General features: G+C 46.9%; 1 protein-coding gene across 6 annotated transcripts in view; it reads right to left on the reverse strand.

Annotated features, from left to right (window-relative positions):
* The window catches only part of unm_hu7910 (un-named hu7910), a 426260-nt gene that overhangs the window by 96070 nt on the left and 315329 nt on the right, over positions 1–14861 (reverse strand). For all 6 annotated transcript variants that reach the window (XM_085993023.1, XM_085993021.1, XM_085993025.1 and 3 more), the window contains one exon: positions 7456–7591. In XM_085993023.1, coding sequence (XP_085849149.1) covers positions 7456–7591 — 136 coding nt within the window. The remainder of the gene's footprint in view (positions 1–7455; positions 7592–14861) is intronic.

Consider the following 14861-nt stretch of genomic DNA (forward strand, 5'->3'; position numbering starts at 1 on the left):
AATTCCAAAAAATCTGCTCCACAGTAGCTCTCCAGCAACGATCACAATGAACAGGCCAAGTGGCTGCAGCTTTTATACTAGAGCTGTCCCCTTTAAATAGCGACCCCCGACTACGAGAAGGGCCTGGTAGCGTTCCATTGAACTGTCACTAACAGCGTTAGGCGCAAAGGTTCCGGGCGCCACCCAATATCCGGTCCGGGGCGCCAAAAAGGCGTTGCACACTGAAATTACATCATGATCTGCCTGCGCCCGCGGGCGCGTGCAAAGAGTTAGCGCCGGTGCTAAAACAATACTCAATATGGGAGGTGGCGCAATATTCACTGCGCCCGCCCGAACATTGGGTAACGCCCCAATTCTCGGGCTCTTTAGGCGCTACTCGCTGGCGCTACCAACCGAATTTCTAGGCCACAGGGTCTAATGAGAGGTAGGAACTGAATGAAATCAGTATTTGTAGGGAAATGGTGTTAGGGAAATTGACGGGATTGAAAGCCGATAAATCCCCAGGGCCTGATAATCTACATCCTAGGGTACTTAAGGAACTGGCCCTAGAAATAGTAGATGCATTGCTGGTTATCTTTCAAAATTCTATAGACTCTGGAACAGTTCCCATGGATTGGAGGGTAGCTAATGTAACCCCACTATTTAAAAAAGGTGGTCGAAAGAAAACGGGGAATTATAGACCGGTAAGCCTGACATCGGTAGTGGGAAAAATGCTAGAGTCCATTAAAAAGATGTAATAACAGAGCACTTGGAAAACACTGACAGGATCGGAGAAAGTCAACATGGATTTACAAAAGGTAAATCATGCTTGACTAATCTACTGGAATTTTTTGAGGATGTAACTGGTAGAATAGATAATGGAGAACCAGTGGATGTGGTGTATTTGGACTTTCAGAAGGCTTTCGATAAGGTCCCGCATAATAGATTAGCGTGCAAAGTTAAAGCACATGGGATTGGGGGTAAGGTACTGTGGTAAACCACTGTCATACCTGTCTGTGTCTGTATGTGTATTCCACTAGGTACAGGTCTGGACATGCCTCGGCTGACTCCTCCCACTATTCCAGGTATATAAGTGACTACCTCCCAGTCCCTTAGTATTCTGGACGGGTCGACCACTCGAGACAAGACCTTCATTCTTTAGTTAATAAAAGCCTGATTGTTACTCGCTCAACTTCAGTCTTTTGAGTAATTGATGGCGCATCAATTTTATTAACTAAATTTTTTATAATGGAGAAGATCCTCACACCAGCATGCCTGGACCTGGACAGTCGGGAAGCGGACGCTTCCACCAAGTTTGCTCACTGGCTCACGTGCTTCGAGACATTCCTGACTGCCTCCACTGCGGTCGAAACGGATGCGGACAAACTGTCTGTCCTGATCTCCAAGGTGAACCACCGAGTGTACTCAGTCATCCGGGACGCGACCTCGTACACAGCCGCCCTCCAGCTCCTCAAGACCCAGTACACGCGCCCTGTGAACGAAGTATACGCTAGGCACCTTCTGGGGAGTCGCAAGCAACAACCTGGGGAATCGACTGAGGAATACCTCCAAGCACTGTCTGTGCTTGGCCGGGCCTGTGGGTGTAAGGCGGTAACGCCCACTAAGTACACGGAGGAACTGATCCGGGATGCCTTCGTAGCGGGCCACAGGTCCAACTACACCCGACAGCGACTGCTGGAGCAGAGTGACCTCACCCTCGACAAAGCCTCCGACATCGCACTAACGCTGGACGCAGCCTTCCGGGGCATGGATGCCTACTCCTCTGCACCGTGGACGCCGCGGGGAACGACAACCTGGGACACGGTAGGACAGCCCCATAGCACCGTGCCACCCCAGCCACAGCCCAACAACGGCCCAACTACCGCAGCAGTGTCCCAAAGCCAGACAGCAGTATCCCAAGGCCAGAAATGCTACTTCTGTGGCCAGGCCAAACACCCCAGAGCGCGCTGCCCGGCGAAGAATGCAACCTGCTCGGGCTGCGGGAAAAAGGGACACTACGCCAGCGTCTGCAAGGCCAAAGCCACCCCGAACGCCAGCAGCGCCGCGTGTGGGCTGTGCGAGCCGCCATCTTGGGCCTCCCCAGCCATGTGCGAACCACCGCAGCAGCAGCCATCTTGGACGACTCCAGCCACATGGGAATCATGGGCGCCGCCATCTTGGACACCAGCCAGGACGCAGCAGACCGCCAACCCCCCCCCATCTGATACTCGCAGCGACACACCGACCCCTACGCTGGCCTCTGTGACGCTGGACCAAACGAGACCGCACCAGCTAGCTCGGTCCAAAATGGACGTTAAGGTAAACGGCCATGCAATAAACTGCCTTTTTGACTCCGGGAGCACAGAGAGCTTCATCCACCCCGACACGGTGCGGCGTTGCTCTCTCCCAGTCCTGCCTGCGCACCAGCGGATTTCTATGGCCTCCGAGTCCCAGTCAGCGGACATTGGCGGCTACTGCGTGGTGACACTAGTAGTAGACGGGACTGTGTTCAATAATTTTAAACTCCTGGTCCTGCCCGACCTCTGCGCTGCCGTTCTACTGGGGTTGGATTTCCAGTGCCACCTCAAAAGCGTTACGATGGCGTACGGTGGCCCCCTCCCCCCACTCACAGTCCGCAGCCAGCAGCCTCCAAATTGCCCGCCGCGCACTAGATGCAACCTCTCCACACTCAGAGTCCCACCCCCCCCACTGTTTGCTAACCTCACCCCCGACTGTAAGCCCATCGCCACAAAGAGCAGGCGATACAGTGCCGGGGACAGGGTTTTCATCAAAACCGAAGTGGAACGGCTCCTGAAGGAGGGGATTATTGAGGGCAGCTCCAGCCCCTGGCGAGCCCAGGTTGTGGTCGTTAAGACCGGCGAGAAACAACGCCTGGTCATCGACTACAGCCAAACAATAAACCGCTACACCCTGCTGGACGCCTACCCACTCCCCCGCATAGCTGACATGGTCAACCAGATCGCGCAGTACCGCGTCTTTTCGACCATTGACCTGAAATCAGCGTACCACCAGCTCCCCATCAGCCCTGAAGACCGCCAGTATACTGCTTTTGAGGCAAACGGCCGCCTCTATCACTTCCTTAGGGTTCCCTTCGGCGTTACCAACGGGGTCTCCGTCTTCCAAAGGGAGATGGACCGGATGGTCGATCAAAACGAGCTGCAGGCCACTTTCCCTTACCTAGATAATGTGACCATCTGCGGCCATGACTTGCAGGACCATGACGCAAACCTCGAGAAATTCCTCCGCACCGCCCAACTCCTGAACCTGACATATAACAAGGAGAAGTGCATATTCCGCACAGACCGCCTCGCCATCCTTGGCTGTGTTGTAGAACACGGGGTCATCGGTCCCGACCCGGACCGGATGCGTCCCCTTATGGAACTCCCACTGCCCCACTGCCTAAAAGCTCTGAAGAGGTGCCTAGGGTTTTTTTCCTACTACGCTCAGTGGGTCCCCTACTATGCAGACAAAGCCCGTCCGCTGATCAAGTCCACCTCTTTTCCCGTGACGGCAGAGGCCCGCTTAGCCTTCCACCGTATCAAGGAAGACATTGCCAAAGCCACCATGCACGCAGTGGACGAATCCATCCCCTTCCAGGTGGAAAGCGATGCGTCCGACTTCGCTCTGGCCGCCACCCTTAATCAGGCGGGGAGACCTGTGGCATTCTTCTCACGAACCCTCCAGGGCCCGGAGACCAGACACTCCGCGGTCGAGAAGGAGGCCCAGGCTATCGTGGAGGCTGTGCGTCATTGGAGGCACTACCTGGCCGGAAAACGATTTACCCTGCTCACTGACCAGCGTTCAGTTGCTTTTATGTTCAACAACAAGCAGAGGGGCAAAATCAAAAATGACAAGATCTTGAGGTGGAGAATCGAACTTTCCACCTACAATTACGAGATCTTGTACCGGCCTGGGAAGCTCAATGAACCCCCAGATGCCCTATCGCGTGGCACCTGCGCCAGCGCGCAGATCGATAGGCTGAGGGCCCTCCACAATGACCTCTGCCACCCGGGGGTCACCAGGTTCTTCCACTTCATCAAGGCCCGCAACCTGCCTTACTCCATTGAGGAGGTCAGGACCATGACCAAGAACTGCCAAGTCTGCGCTGAGTGCAAACCGCACTTTTATAGACCAGACAGAGCCCACCTGATAAAAGCCACTCGCCCTTTCGAACGCCTGAGCGTCGATTTTAAAGGGCCTCTCCCCTCCTCCGACCGCAATGTGTACTTCCTCAACATCATTGACGAGTACTCCCGGTTCCCGTTCGCTATCCCCTGCCCGGACATGACCAGTGCCACGGTCATTAAATGTCTGAACAGCCTCTTCACCCTGTTCGGTTTCCCCAGCTATATCCATAGCGACCGGGGCTCATCGTTTATGAGCGACGAACTCCGCCAGTACCTGCTCGCTAGGGGTATAGCCACAAGCAGGACCACCAGTTACAACCCCCGGGGGAACGGACAGGTGGAAAGAGAGAATGCAACTGTTTGGAAGGCTGCCCTACTAGCCTTAAAGTCTAGGGGCCTTCCGACCTCCCGCTGGCAGGAGGTGCTCCCCGATGCGCTCCACTCGATTCGGTCACTTCTCTGCACTGCCACCAATGCCACCCCTCACGAGAAAATGTTTGTCTTCCCAAGGAAGTCCACATCGGGGACATCGTTACCGCCATGGCTGACGTCCCCAGGGCCGGTACTACTGAGAAGACACGTGAGGGCCAATAAAACGGACCCCCTGGTCGAGAGGGTCGACCTCCTCCACGCCAACCCCCAGTACGCTTACATTGCGTACCCGGACGGGCGGGAGGACACAGTCTCCATACGAGACCTCGCACCCTCGGGGACCGCTGTAACCCACTACCCATTACCACCCCCCCCCACGACCCGATATCCAACCCCAGCAGCCGGCTCGCCTTGGACCGTCACCCACGAGGACTACACTCCAGGGCCCCAGCCTACACGGGACGCGATGCCGGAAGCTCCACCACCCCTGCCGTCGCCACGTCGATCACAGCGGCAGACAAGACCACCGGAGAGACTCCAATACACGAACTTTTAAATACACTTCACCCCGCCGGACTCATTTTTAAACAAGGGGTGAATGTGGTAAACCACTGTCATACCTGTCTGTGTCTGTATGTGTATTCCACTAGGTACAGGTCTGGACATGCCTCGGCTGACTCCTCCCACTATTCCAGGTATATAAGTGACTACCTCCCAGTCCCTTAGTATTCTGGACGGGTCGACCACTCGAGACAAGACCTTCATTCTTTAGTTAATAAAAGCCTGATTGTTACTCGCTCAACTTCAGTCTTTTGAGTAATTGATGGCGCATCAGGTACTGACTTGGATAGAGAACTGGAAGCAAAGAGTTGGAATAAATGGGTCTTTTTCCGAGTGGCAGGCAGTGACTAGAGGGGTACCGCAGGGATCGGTGCTAGGACCCCAGTTATTCACATTATATATTAATGATCTAGACGGGGGAACTAGATGCAATATCGCCAAGTTTGCAGACGACACAAAGCTGGGTGGGCGTGTGTGCTGCGAGGAGGATGCAGAGAAACTCCAGTATGATTTGGACAGGTTGGGTGATTGGGCAGATGCAGTATAATGTGGATAAATGCGAGGTTATGGACTGTGGTGGCAAAAGCAGGAAGGCAGATTATCTGAATAGCAATAGATTGGGAAAAGGGGAAGTGCAACGAGACCTGGGTATCCTTGTGCACCAATCGCTGAAGGTAAGCATGCAGGTGCAGCAGGCGGTTAAGGCGGCAAATGGTATGTTGGGCTTCAGAGTGAGAGGATTCGAGTACAGGAGCTAGGATGTCTTGCTGCAGTTGTACAGGGCCTTGGTGAGACCACACCTTGAGTATTGTGTGCCGTTTTGGTCGCCTTATCTGAGGAAGGATGTTCTTGCCATGGAGGGAGTGCAGTGAAGATTCACCAGACTGATACCTGGGATGGCAGGAATGATGTATGAAGAGCGATTGGGTCGATTGGTCTTGTATTCGCTAGAGTTTAGAAAAATGAGAGGGGATCTCATTGAAACTTATAAAATTCTAACAGGACTAGACAGACTAGCTGCAGGAAGGATGTTCCCAATGGCAGGGGAGTCCAGAACCAGGGGTCACAGTCTAAGGATAAGGGGTAAGCCATTTAGGACTGAGATGAGGAGAAATTTCTTCACCCAGAGTGGTGGACCTGTGGAATTCTCTACCACAGAAGGCAGTTGAGACCAATTCATTAAATATATTCAAGAAGGAGTTAGACATATTTCTTAAGGCTAAAGGGATCAAGGGATATGGGGAGAAAGCAGGGACAGGGTACTGAATTTGGATGATCAGCCATGATCTCATTCAATTGCAGAAGAGGCTCGAGGGGCCGAATGGCCTACTCCTGCTCCTATCTTCTATGTTTCTATGGAACTGTACCTCCAGCGAGGAGTTAATGCTTTGAGGGCATGGAGAGAGAAAACTGCTGGATTAAAATGAAAATTGAAAACATTCCACCTTTTGCTGTATTGTTCATGAGAATTTGCCCAGATCTTTACCTACAGCTTACAGGAAAAAAAAACAATTGATGGTAGAAAGCAAGATAATAACAGACACTTTACAAGCAATATCTGTCCAGGGATTCATAAAATGAAATGTGAGCATATTGTAGCATCCAAATTTCATTCACCCAAAGCTGTCTGCAATTGTATCATTTAAGAAAGCAATAGTTTATTTTTGTTAGGCACCTGCTGGCAAAATATCAGGCCTAATGAAACAACTATATGCATTATCAACAGCTCGAATGGGCTAGGGACAGCACTTGTTAAATCACTCACAATCTGTACGCTCAGACAACGCAATATTGCTGCCTGATGGTACAAGTTAAAAAAAAATATGGAAGTAGTACTGATTGAATATTTCCTGTATTGCAGAACCAATGATCCAAGCACATAAAACATAGGAGACACAGGGATGTGTGGCATCATGGAATATTTACCAATTTCATAGATATTATCTACATATTCCATTAATACTACAATAGCATTGTGATGCTCAAGCACTTCGAGCAAAATAGTATTTTCAACTATTAATTTACTTAACCAACATGGCAACTGATGAATTCAGAGGATGGTGTCAGACATGTATTGTTGCTATGGTGCATTGCTAGGCAGCTTGATAGCTCCACACCGAAAAATATCAATTCAATGGCCTGCATATCACTTTCTTGCCTTAATGTCATTTATTGCAGAATGCAATTTTCCATGTCCAGGTCATCAAAGGTTTTGCTACAGCAGCCTAAACCATTTTTTGCACTGATTTACCAGGGTCATTGTGGTTTACTTCCAATCAGAAAAAGTGATCACATTTATCATGGGCTTTACACATCACAATATATTGACAGAGATAATCAAAATATTGTAACATCATGCATCTCTAACTGTAATGTCCTCACAATTAGGTATTACCTTGCTGCCAAATTGTAAACTGGCCCCAGTCTCCTTTTTCTCTTAAGTTTTCATCTTCAGGCAAGAAAAAACCCTTTTCTTTGTCCATAACAGCCAGACCCTCATCGCGGATTAACTTCCAATTCCTCTCGAGAGTCTACAACAAAGAAAAAATTTACTAGAATTTAGATATTGGCCTTAGGATCTCACAACAGAACAATTCCCTTTCAAGGGTTAAGGTAATTATCAGCAATACTTCTTTCACAACATGAAAATGAAAAGCTAGGCCCGGATTTTGCATTCCCCATGACTGCGTAAGCCTTGTAAAAGGCCCCGTAAATTCCAGGTTTCTGCATGCGCTGCAATCGTGCGAAAACCCAGAACTTGCGATCCGTCAAGGTTCGCCTCGACAGATCATATGAACCAACCCAAAAATCACTTTCGCTGGCGCAGAGTTGAGCTATTTGCCCAACTACTGCCCAGCAAATGTCCTGAAACCCTTACGCTTGGTAAAAGCAGGCATAAGGCCTACTTTCACTAATGTAAGGGTTAATATAAATCTTACATTATTAAAAAATCAAGCACAAACATTTTAAATTAGTTTATGTAAATTTTGACCTGGATTAATGTTTCAAATTATTTTTCAAAAAATTAAATTTTTATTGTAAATGTTTTATTGAAGGGACTTTTAATTAATTGTGAAAATGGGAACATTTATTTTTATTCCAGTTGTATAAATTATTTAATTATTTGGGGATTCCTCATATGCTGATGGGGGTTCCATTCGTAAATGGAATCCCTATAAGAATATTAGGAATCCTCCTTTCGGATTGGAGGACCTGGCCCACGTGATCCCAGGGGCGTTTCCGAACCACCTGCGTCCCTGGGCCTTTACGCAGGCATATGCCTGCAGGCCCAGGACTTTAAGTCTCCGAAGCCTGACAGCCTGAAGGTAGGTGCGGATTTTTTTTTAAGCCGGGTCGGAGGCTTGCTCCGGAGGTACGCCTCCAATCGGAAATTTCGGCCCTCAATAAAGCGGAGTTGCCCACATCTGGTCAGTGTCTGGAAGATCTACTATGGTGCCTTAGTATAATGTACAGCACTAACATGAAACCAATAAAATCACAGGATTCATAGGAAATAAAAAGGGATCTGACACAAATTAACTGGACAGAAAAGTCAGCATACAGATTGACAGATCAGCAATGGGAAATTTTCAAGCATGAGATGGATAGAGTACAAAATAAATATATTCCTACAAGATGAAAAGGGGTTGCATCAAACTACAGAGATCTGTAAATAAATAGAAAGGCTAAAACTAAATTGAAACTTGAAAAGGAGATGCAAGATAAAGTTAGAACTAGCAATTTGGAACATAGAAAATGTAGTATGAAGGTGAAAAAGATTAGAAGGGCTAACAGGGAATATGATAAAAGAGTAGCAAATAATATAAAAGGAAATCAAGTTTATAAAAAGTATAATAAGTTAGAGGGTAGAACTGCTCAGGAATGAAGGAGCGAGTCCAATTCTGGAGGATGAAGGTATAGTGGGATTAATAAATATTTTGGATTTGTTTTTACAAATGATGGAAGTGAAAATGCAAATATACTTGGGGAGGATATGGAACAATTGGTAGAGGTAACTGTAAAAAAAGAAATTGGTTCTAAAATAATTAGCAGGATTCAGGGTAGATAAGTCCCTGATAACATGCACCCTAGGTAGTTGAAATAAGTCAGAAAATAGTAGAGGCTCTGACCATAATTTTTCAATCCTCATTAAATAAGCAAATTGTGCCATTGGACCAAAGAGTAACTAATGTAACACACCTTTGTTTTAAGAAGGGAAAGAAGGAAACCAGGTAATTATAAATCAATTAGTCTAATGTCATTTGTGGGCAAGCTCTTAGAATCCAAAACCAAAAGTAAGTATTTAGAAATGCATGAGCTAATCAGGAAAGAAGAAAGGAAAACAAACCTGCATTTGTATAGCACCTTTCACAACCTCAGGGCTTCCAAAGCACTTCGCAACCAATTAATTACTTTTGAAGTTAGTCACTGTTGTAATCAAGGACTTTCAGCATGGATTTGTGAAAGGAAAGTCATATTTAACAAATTTAATAGAGTTCCTTGAAGAACTGACTAATGAATAGAGAGTAGGAATGCAGAGAGGGTAAAAGCCGATACCAACTGGTTGGGCTGAATGGTCTGTTTCTCCATTGTAATTTCTATATAGTGCATAGCGATCTCCAGAAAGCGTTCAATAAAGTGTCCCACAAGAGGCTTGTTAGATAAGTTCAGGCCCATGGTATAACAGGAAATGTAGCTGGATGGATAGAACATTGGCTGACAGGAAGCAAAGCATCAAGATGAATGGGAGTTGGACTGGAGAAGGGTTGGAAGTGTAATTTCAAGGAGTCAGTAACAGGTTCACCTCTGTTCTCAGTATATATAAATAATTTGGACTTGGGTATAGGGAACACGATCTTAAAATGTGCATATGACCCGGGCTTTTTTTCCACAGGCCATTGTCGGGAGCGGTGAGAGCGGAGGTTCAGTGAGTATTTAAACTCACTTTCACGGGCTTTTTTTCACAGGCTTACCAATCTCGCAGACCGGCGGCGGCGTTCCAGAGCCATGTCACGATTCAAAACGCGATGCGGGCAGGAGGAAGCCGCTGGTTGGGTGAGTATTTATACCACTCTATAGTTTGACAGTTAAGGTTCATAGTTTATAAAGTTTAGAAGGTCAAAATTTTGTGGTTATAGTTTCTAAGGTCTCTGTTGTGCAGCGGGGAGTGCGAGGAAACAAGGGCCCTTGAGTATATCATTTAATTGTAGTATAATTGGTGGTATTTACTTAGTTTAAATTAATTAAAGGGTAACTCATGGCAGCAAAGCTCGGCCCTGTGGCATGCTCCTCCTGCACTATGTGGGAAATCAGGGACACTTCCTGTGTCCCCGATGACCATGTGTGCGGGAAGTGTATCCAGCTGCAGCTACTGGAAGACCGCATTGCGGTGCTGGAGCTGTGAATGGATACACACTGGAACATTCATGATGCTGAGGACGTCGTGGATATCACGTTTAATCAGTTAGTCACACCGCAGGTAAAGGCTGCACAGGCAGGAAAGGAATGGGTGACCGCCAGGCAAAGTAGTAGGCACAGGCAGGTAGTGCAGGGGTCCCCTGTGGCCATCCCCCTCTCTAACAGATATACCACTTTGGATATTGTTGGGGAGGATGGCTTATCGGGGGAAGGCAGCAGCAACCAACTTCCTGGCACCATGGGTGGTTCTGCTGCACAGGACGGGAGGAAAAAGTGTGGGATTGCTATAGTGATAGGGGATTCTATTGTAAGGGGAATGGATAGGCATTTCCGAGGCTGCAAACGAGACTCCAGGATGGTATGTTGCCTCCCTGGTGCAAGGGTGAAGGATGTCTCAGAGCGGCTGCAGGGCATTCTGGAAGGGGAGGGTGAACAGCCAGTTGTCGTGGTGCATATAGGTACCAACGAGATAGGTAAAAAATGGGATGAGGTCCTAAAAGCTGAATATAGGGAGTTAGGAGGTAAATTAAAAAATAGGACCTCAAAGACAGTAATCTGAGGCTTGCTACCAGTGCCACGTGCTAGTCAGAGCAGAAATAGAAGGATATTTCAGATGAATACGTAGCTAGAAGAATGGTGCAAGGGGGAGGGATTCAAATTCCTGGGACATTGGAACCGGTTCTGGGGGAGGTGGGACCAGTACAAACTGGACGGTTTGCACTTGGGCAAGACTGGGACCGATATCCTAGGGGGAGTGTTTGCTAGTGCTGTTGGAGAGGGTTTAAACTAAAATGGCAGGGGGTTGGGAACCTGTGCAGGGAGACAGAGGAAAGGGAAGCAAGGATAGAAGCAAAAGACAGGAAGGAGAAAAGCAAAAGTGGAAGGCAGAGAAATCAAGGGTGTAAATCAAACATGGCCGCAGTAAATAATAATTCTAAAAGGTCTAAGAGTGTTAAACAAAAAAGCCTGAAGGCTTTGTGTCTTAATGCGAGGAGCATTCGTAATAAGGTGGATGAATTAGCTGCACAAATAGATGTAAATGGATATGATATAATTGGGATTACTGAGACATGGCTCCAGGTTGACCAAGGCTAAGAATTCAACATCCAGGGGTATTCAATATTCAGGAAGGACAGGTAAAAAGGAAAAGGCGGTTGGGTAGCATTGCTGGTTAAAGAAGAGATTAACACAATAGTAAGGAAGGATATTAGCTCTGATGATGTGGAATCTGTATGGGTAGAGCTGAGAAATACCATGGGGCAGAAAACGTTAGTGGGAGTTGTATTCAGACCCCCAAACAGTAATGCTGAGGTTGGGGATGGCATTAAACGGGAAATTAGAGCTGCGTGCAATAAGGGCACAGCAGTTATCATGGGTGACTTTAATCTACATATAGATTGGTCTAACCAAATTAGTAACAATACTGTGGAAGAGGAATTCCTAGAGTGTATACGGGATGGTTTCCTGGACCAATATGTTGAGGAACCAACTAGAGTTCAGGCCATCTTAGACTGGGTATTATGTAATGAGAAAGGATTAATTAGCAATCTTGTTGTGCGATATGATAGAATTCTTCATTAAGGTGGAGAGTGAAGTAGTTGATTCAGAGACTTGGGTACTGAATTTAAATAAAGGAACTACGATGGTTTGAGGCGCGAGTTGGCTAGGATGGATTGGGGAATGTTACTTAAAGGGTTGACGGTGAATAGGCAATGGCAAACATTTAAAGATCGCATGGATGAACTACAGAATTTGTTCATCCCTGTTTGGCATAAAAATAAAACAAAAAAGGTGACTCAACATTGGCTAACATGGGAACTTAGGGGTAGCATAAGATCCAAGAAGAGGACATATAAATTGGCCAGAAAAAGCAGCAAACTTGAGGATTGGGAGCAGTTTAGGATTCAGCAAAGGAGGACAAAGGGGTTAATTGAGGAGGAAAATATAGTATGAGAGTAAGCTTGCAGGGAACATAAAAACTGACTGTAAAAGCTTCTATAGATATGTGAAGAGAAAAAGATTGGTAAAGTCAAGCGTAGGTCCCTTGCAGTCAGAATCAGGGGAATTTATAATGGGGAACAAAGAAATGGCTGACCAATTAAATACATACTTTGGTTCTGTCTTCACAAAGGAGGACACAAATAACCTCCCAGAGATGTCGGGGAACATAGGGTCTAATGAGAGGGAGGAATTGAATGAAATCAGTATTTGTAGGGAAATGGTGTTAGGGAAATTGATGGGATTGAAGGCCGATAAATCCCCAGGGCCTGATAATCTACATTCTAGGGTACTTAAGGAAGTGGCGCTGGAAATAGTAGATGCATTGCTGGTCATCTTCCAAAATTCTATAGACTCTGGAACAGTTCCCATGGATTGGAGGGTAGCTAATGTTACCCCATTATTCAAGAAAGGTGGTAGAGAGAAAACGGGGAATTATAGACCAGTAAGCCTGACATCGGTAGTGGGGAAAATGCTAGAGTCTATTATAAAAGATGTAATAGCAGAGCACTTGGAAAACAGTGACAGGATCGGACAAAGTCAACATGGATTTACAAAAGGTAAATCATGCTTGACTAATCTACTGGAATTTTTTTGAGGATATAACTGGTAGAATAGATAAGGGAGAACCAGTGGATGTGGTGTATTTGGACTTTCAGAAGGCTTTCGATAAGGTCCCGCATAAGAGATTAGCATGCAAAGTTAAAGCACATGGGATTGGGGGTAAGGTACTGACTTGGATAGAAAACTGGTTGGCAGACAGGAAGCAAAGAGTTGGAATAAACAAGTTTTTTTCCCCGAGTGGAAGGCAGTGACTAGTGGGGTACCACAGGGATCAGTGCTAGGACCCCAGTTATTCACATTATATATTAATGATCTAGACGAGGGAACTAGATGTAATATCTCCAAGTTTGCAGATGACACAAAGCTGGGTGAGCGTGTGTGCTGTGAAGAGAATGCAGAGAAACTCCAGTACGATTTGGACAGGTTGGGCGATTGGGCAGATGCATGGCAGATGCAGTACAACGTGGATAAATGCGAGGTTATCCACTTTGGTGGCAAAAACAGGAAGGCAGATTATCTGAACGGCAATAGATTGGGAGAAGGGGAAGTGGAACAAGACCTGGGTGTCCTTGTGCACCAGTCGCTGAAGGTAAGCATGCAGGTGCAGCAGGCGGTTAAGAAGGCAAATGGTATGCTGGCCTTCATAGCGAGAGGTTTCAAGTACAGGAGCAAGGATGTCTTGCTGCAGTTGTACAGGGCCTTGGTGAGACCACACCTTGAGTATTGTGTGCCGTTTTGGTCGCCTTATCTGAGGAAGGATGTTCTTGCCATGGAGGGAGTGCAGCGAAGATTCACCAGACTGATACCTGGGATGGTAGGAATGACGTATGAAGAGAGATTGGGTCGATTTGGCTTATATTCGCTGGAATTTAGAAGAATGAGAGGGGATTTCATTGAAACTTATAAAATTCTAACAGGACTAGACAGACTAGATGCAGGAAGGATGTTCCCGATGGCAGGGGAGTCCAGAACCAGGGGTCACAGTCTAAGGATAAGGGGTAAGCCATTTAGGACTGAGATGAGGAGGAATTTCTTCACCCAGAGAGTGGTGAACCTGTGGAATTCTCTACCACAGAAGACAGTTGAGGCCAATTCATTAAATATGTTCAAGAAGGAGTTAGATATATTTCTTAAGGCTAAGGGGATCAAGGGATCTGGGGAGAAAGCAGGGACAGGGTACTGAATTTGGATGATCAGCCATGATCGCATTGAATGGCGGAGCAGGCTCGAGGGGCCGAATGGTCTACTCCTGCTCCTATCTTCTATGTTTCTAAATGTCGGAGGTTTGGCAAACAACGAGAATAATTTGGCAGAATGGGAAGACAGGTGTCAGATGCAACTGAATGCGGTTAAGTGTGAGGTAATATGCCTAGAGGAAAAACAAGAAAAGCGAGTATACATTCAATGGAACGACGCTGAAGAATGTGGATGAACACAGAGGTCGAGGCATTCAAATATATAACTTCCTGAAAGTGAGAGTGCAGGTAGATAAAGCCATGAACAAGGCCAACAGCATTTTGCGTTTTATATATAGGGGCACAGAAAACAAGAGTGAAGTAATGATAAATTGTACAAGGCATTGAATAGACCAGTTAAAGAAAGGACATGAAAGTCTCAGGGTGCAGAACACAGATTCACCAGGATAATGGCAGGGTTAGGACATTGTAGTTATGACAAGCGATGCAAGATACTAAGGACTGGATTTTGTCAATGGGGACGTGATGGAGGCGGGACTCCCACTTTTTGGGTTGTAGTCCCGCCTCCATCGACTTGTGGCCAACTCACGTGATTTTCCCTTGATTGACTTTGTTGAGCCCGCTG

Source organism: Somniosus microcephalus, chromosome 7 (assembly GCF_052327205.1).
Source record: "Somniosus microcephalus isolate GS21.2 chromosome 7, FLI_Smic_1.0, whole genome shotgun sequence".
Taxonomy (NCBI): Eukaryota; Metazoa; Chordata; class Chondrichthyes; order Squaliformes; family Somniosidae; genus Somniosus; species Somniosus microcephalus.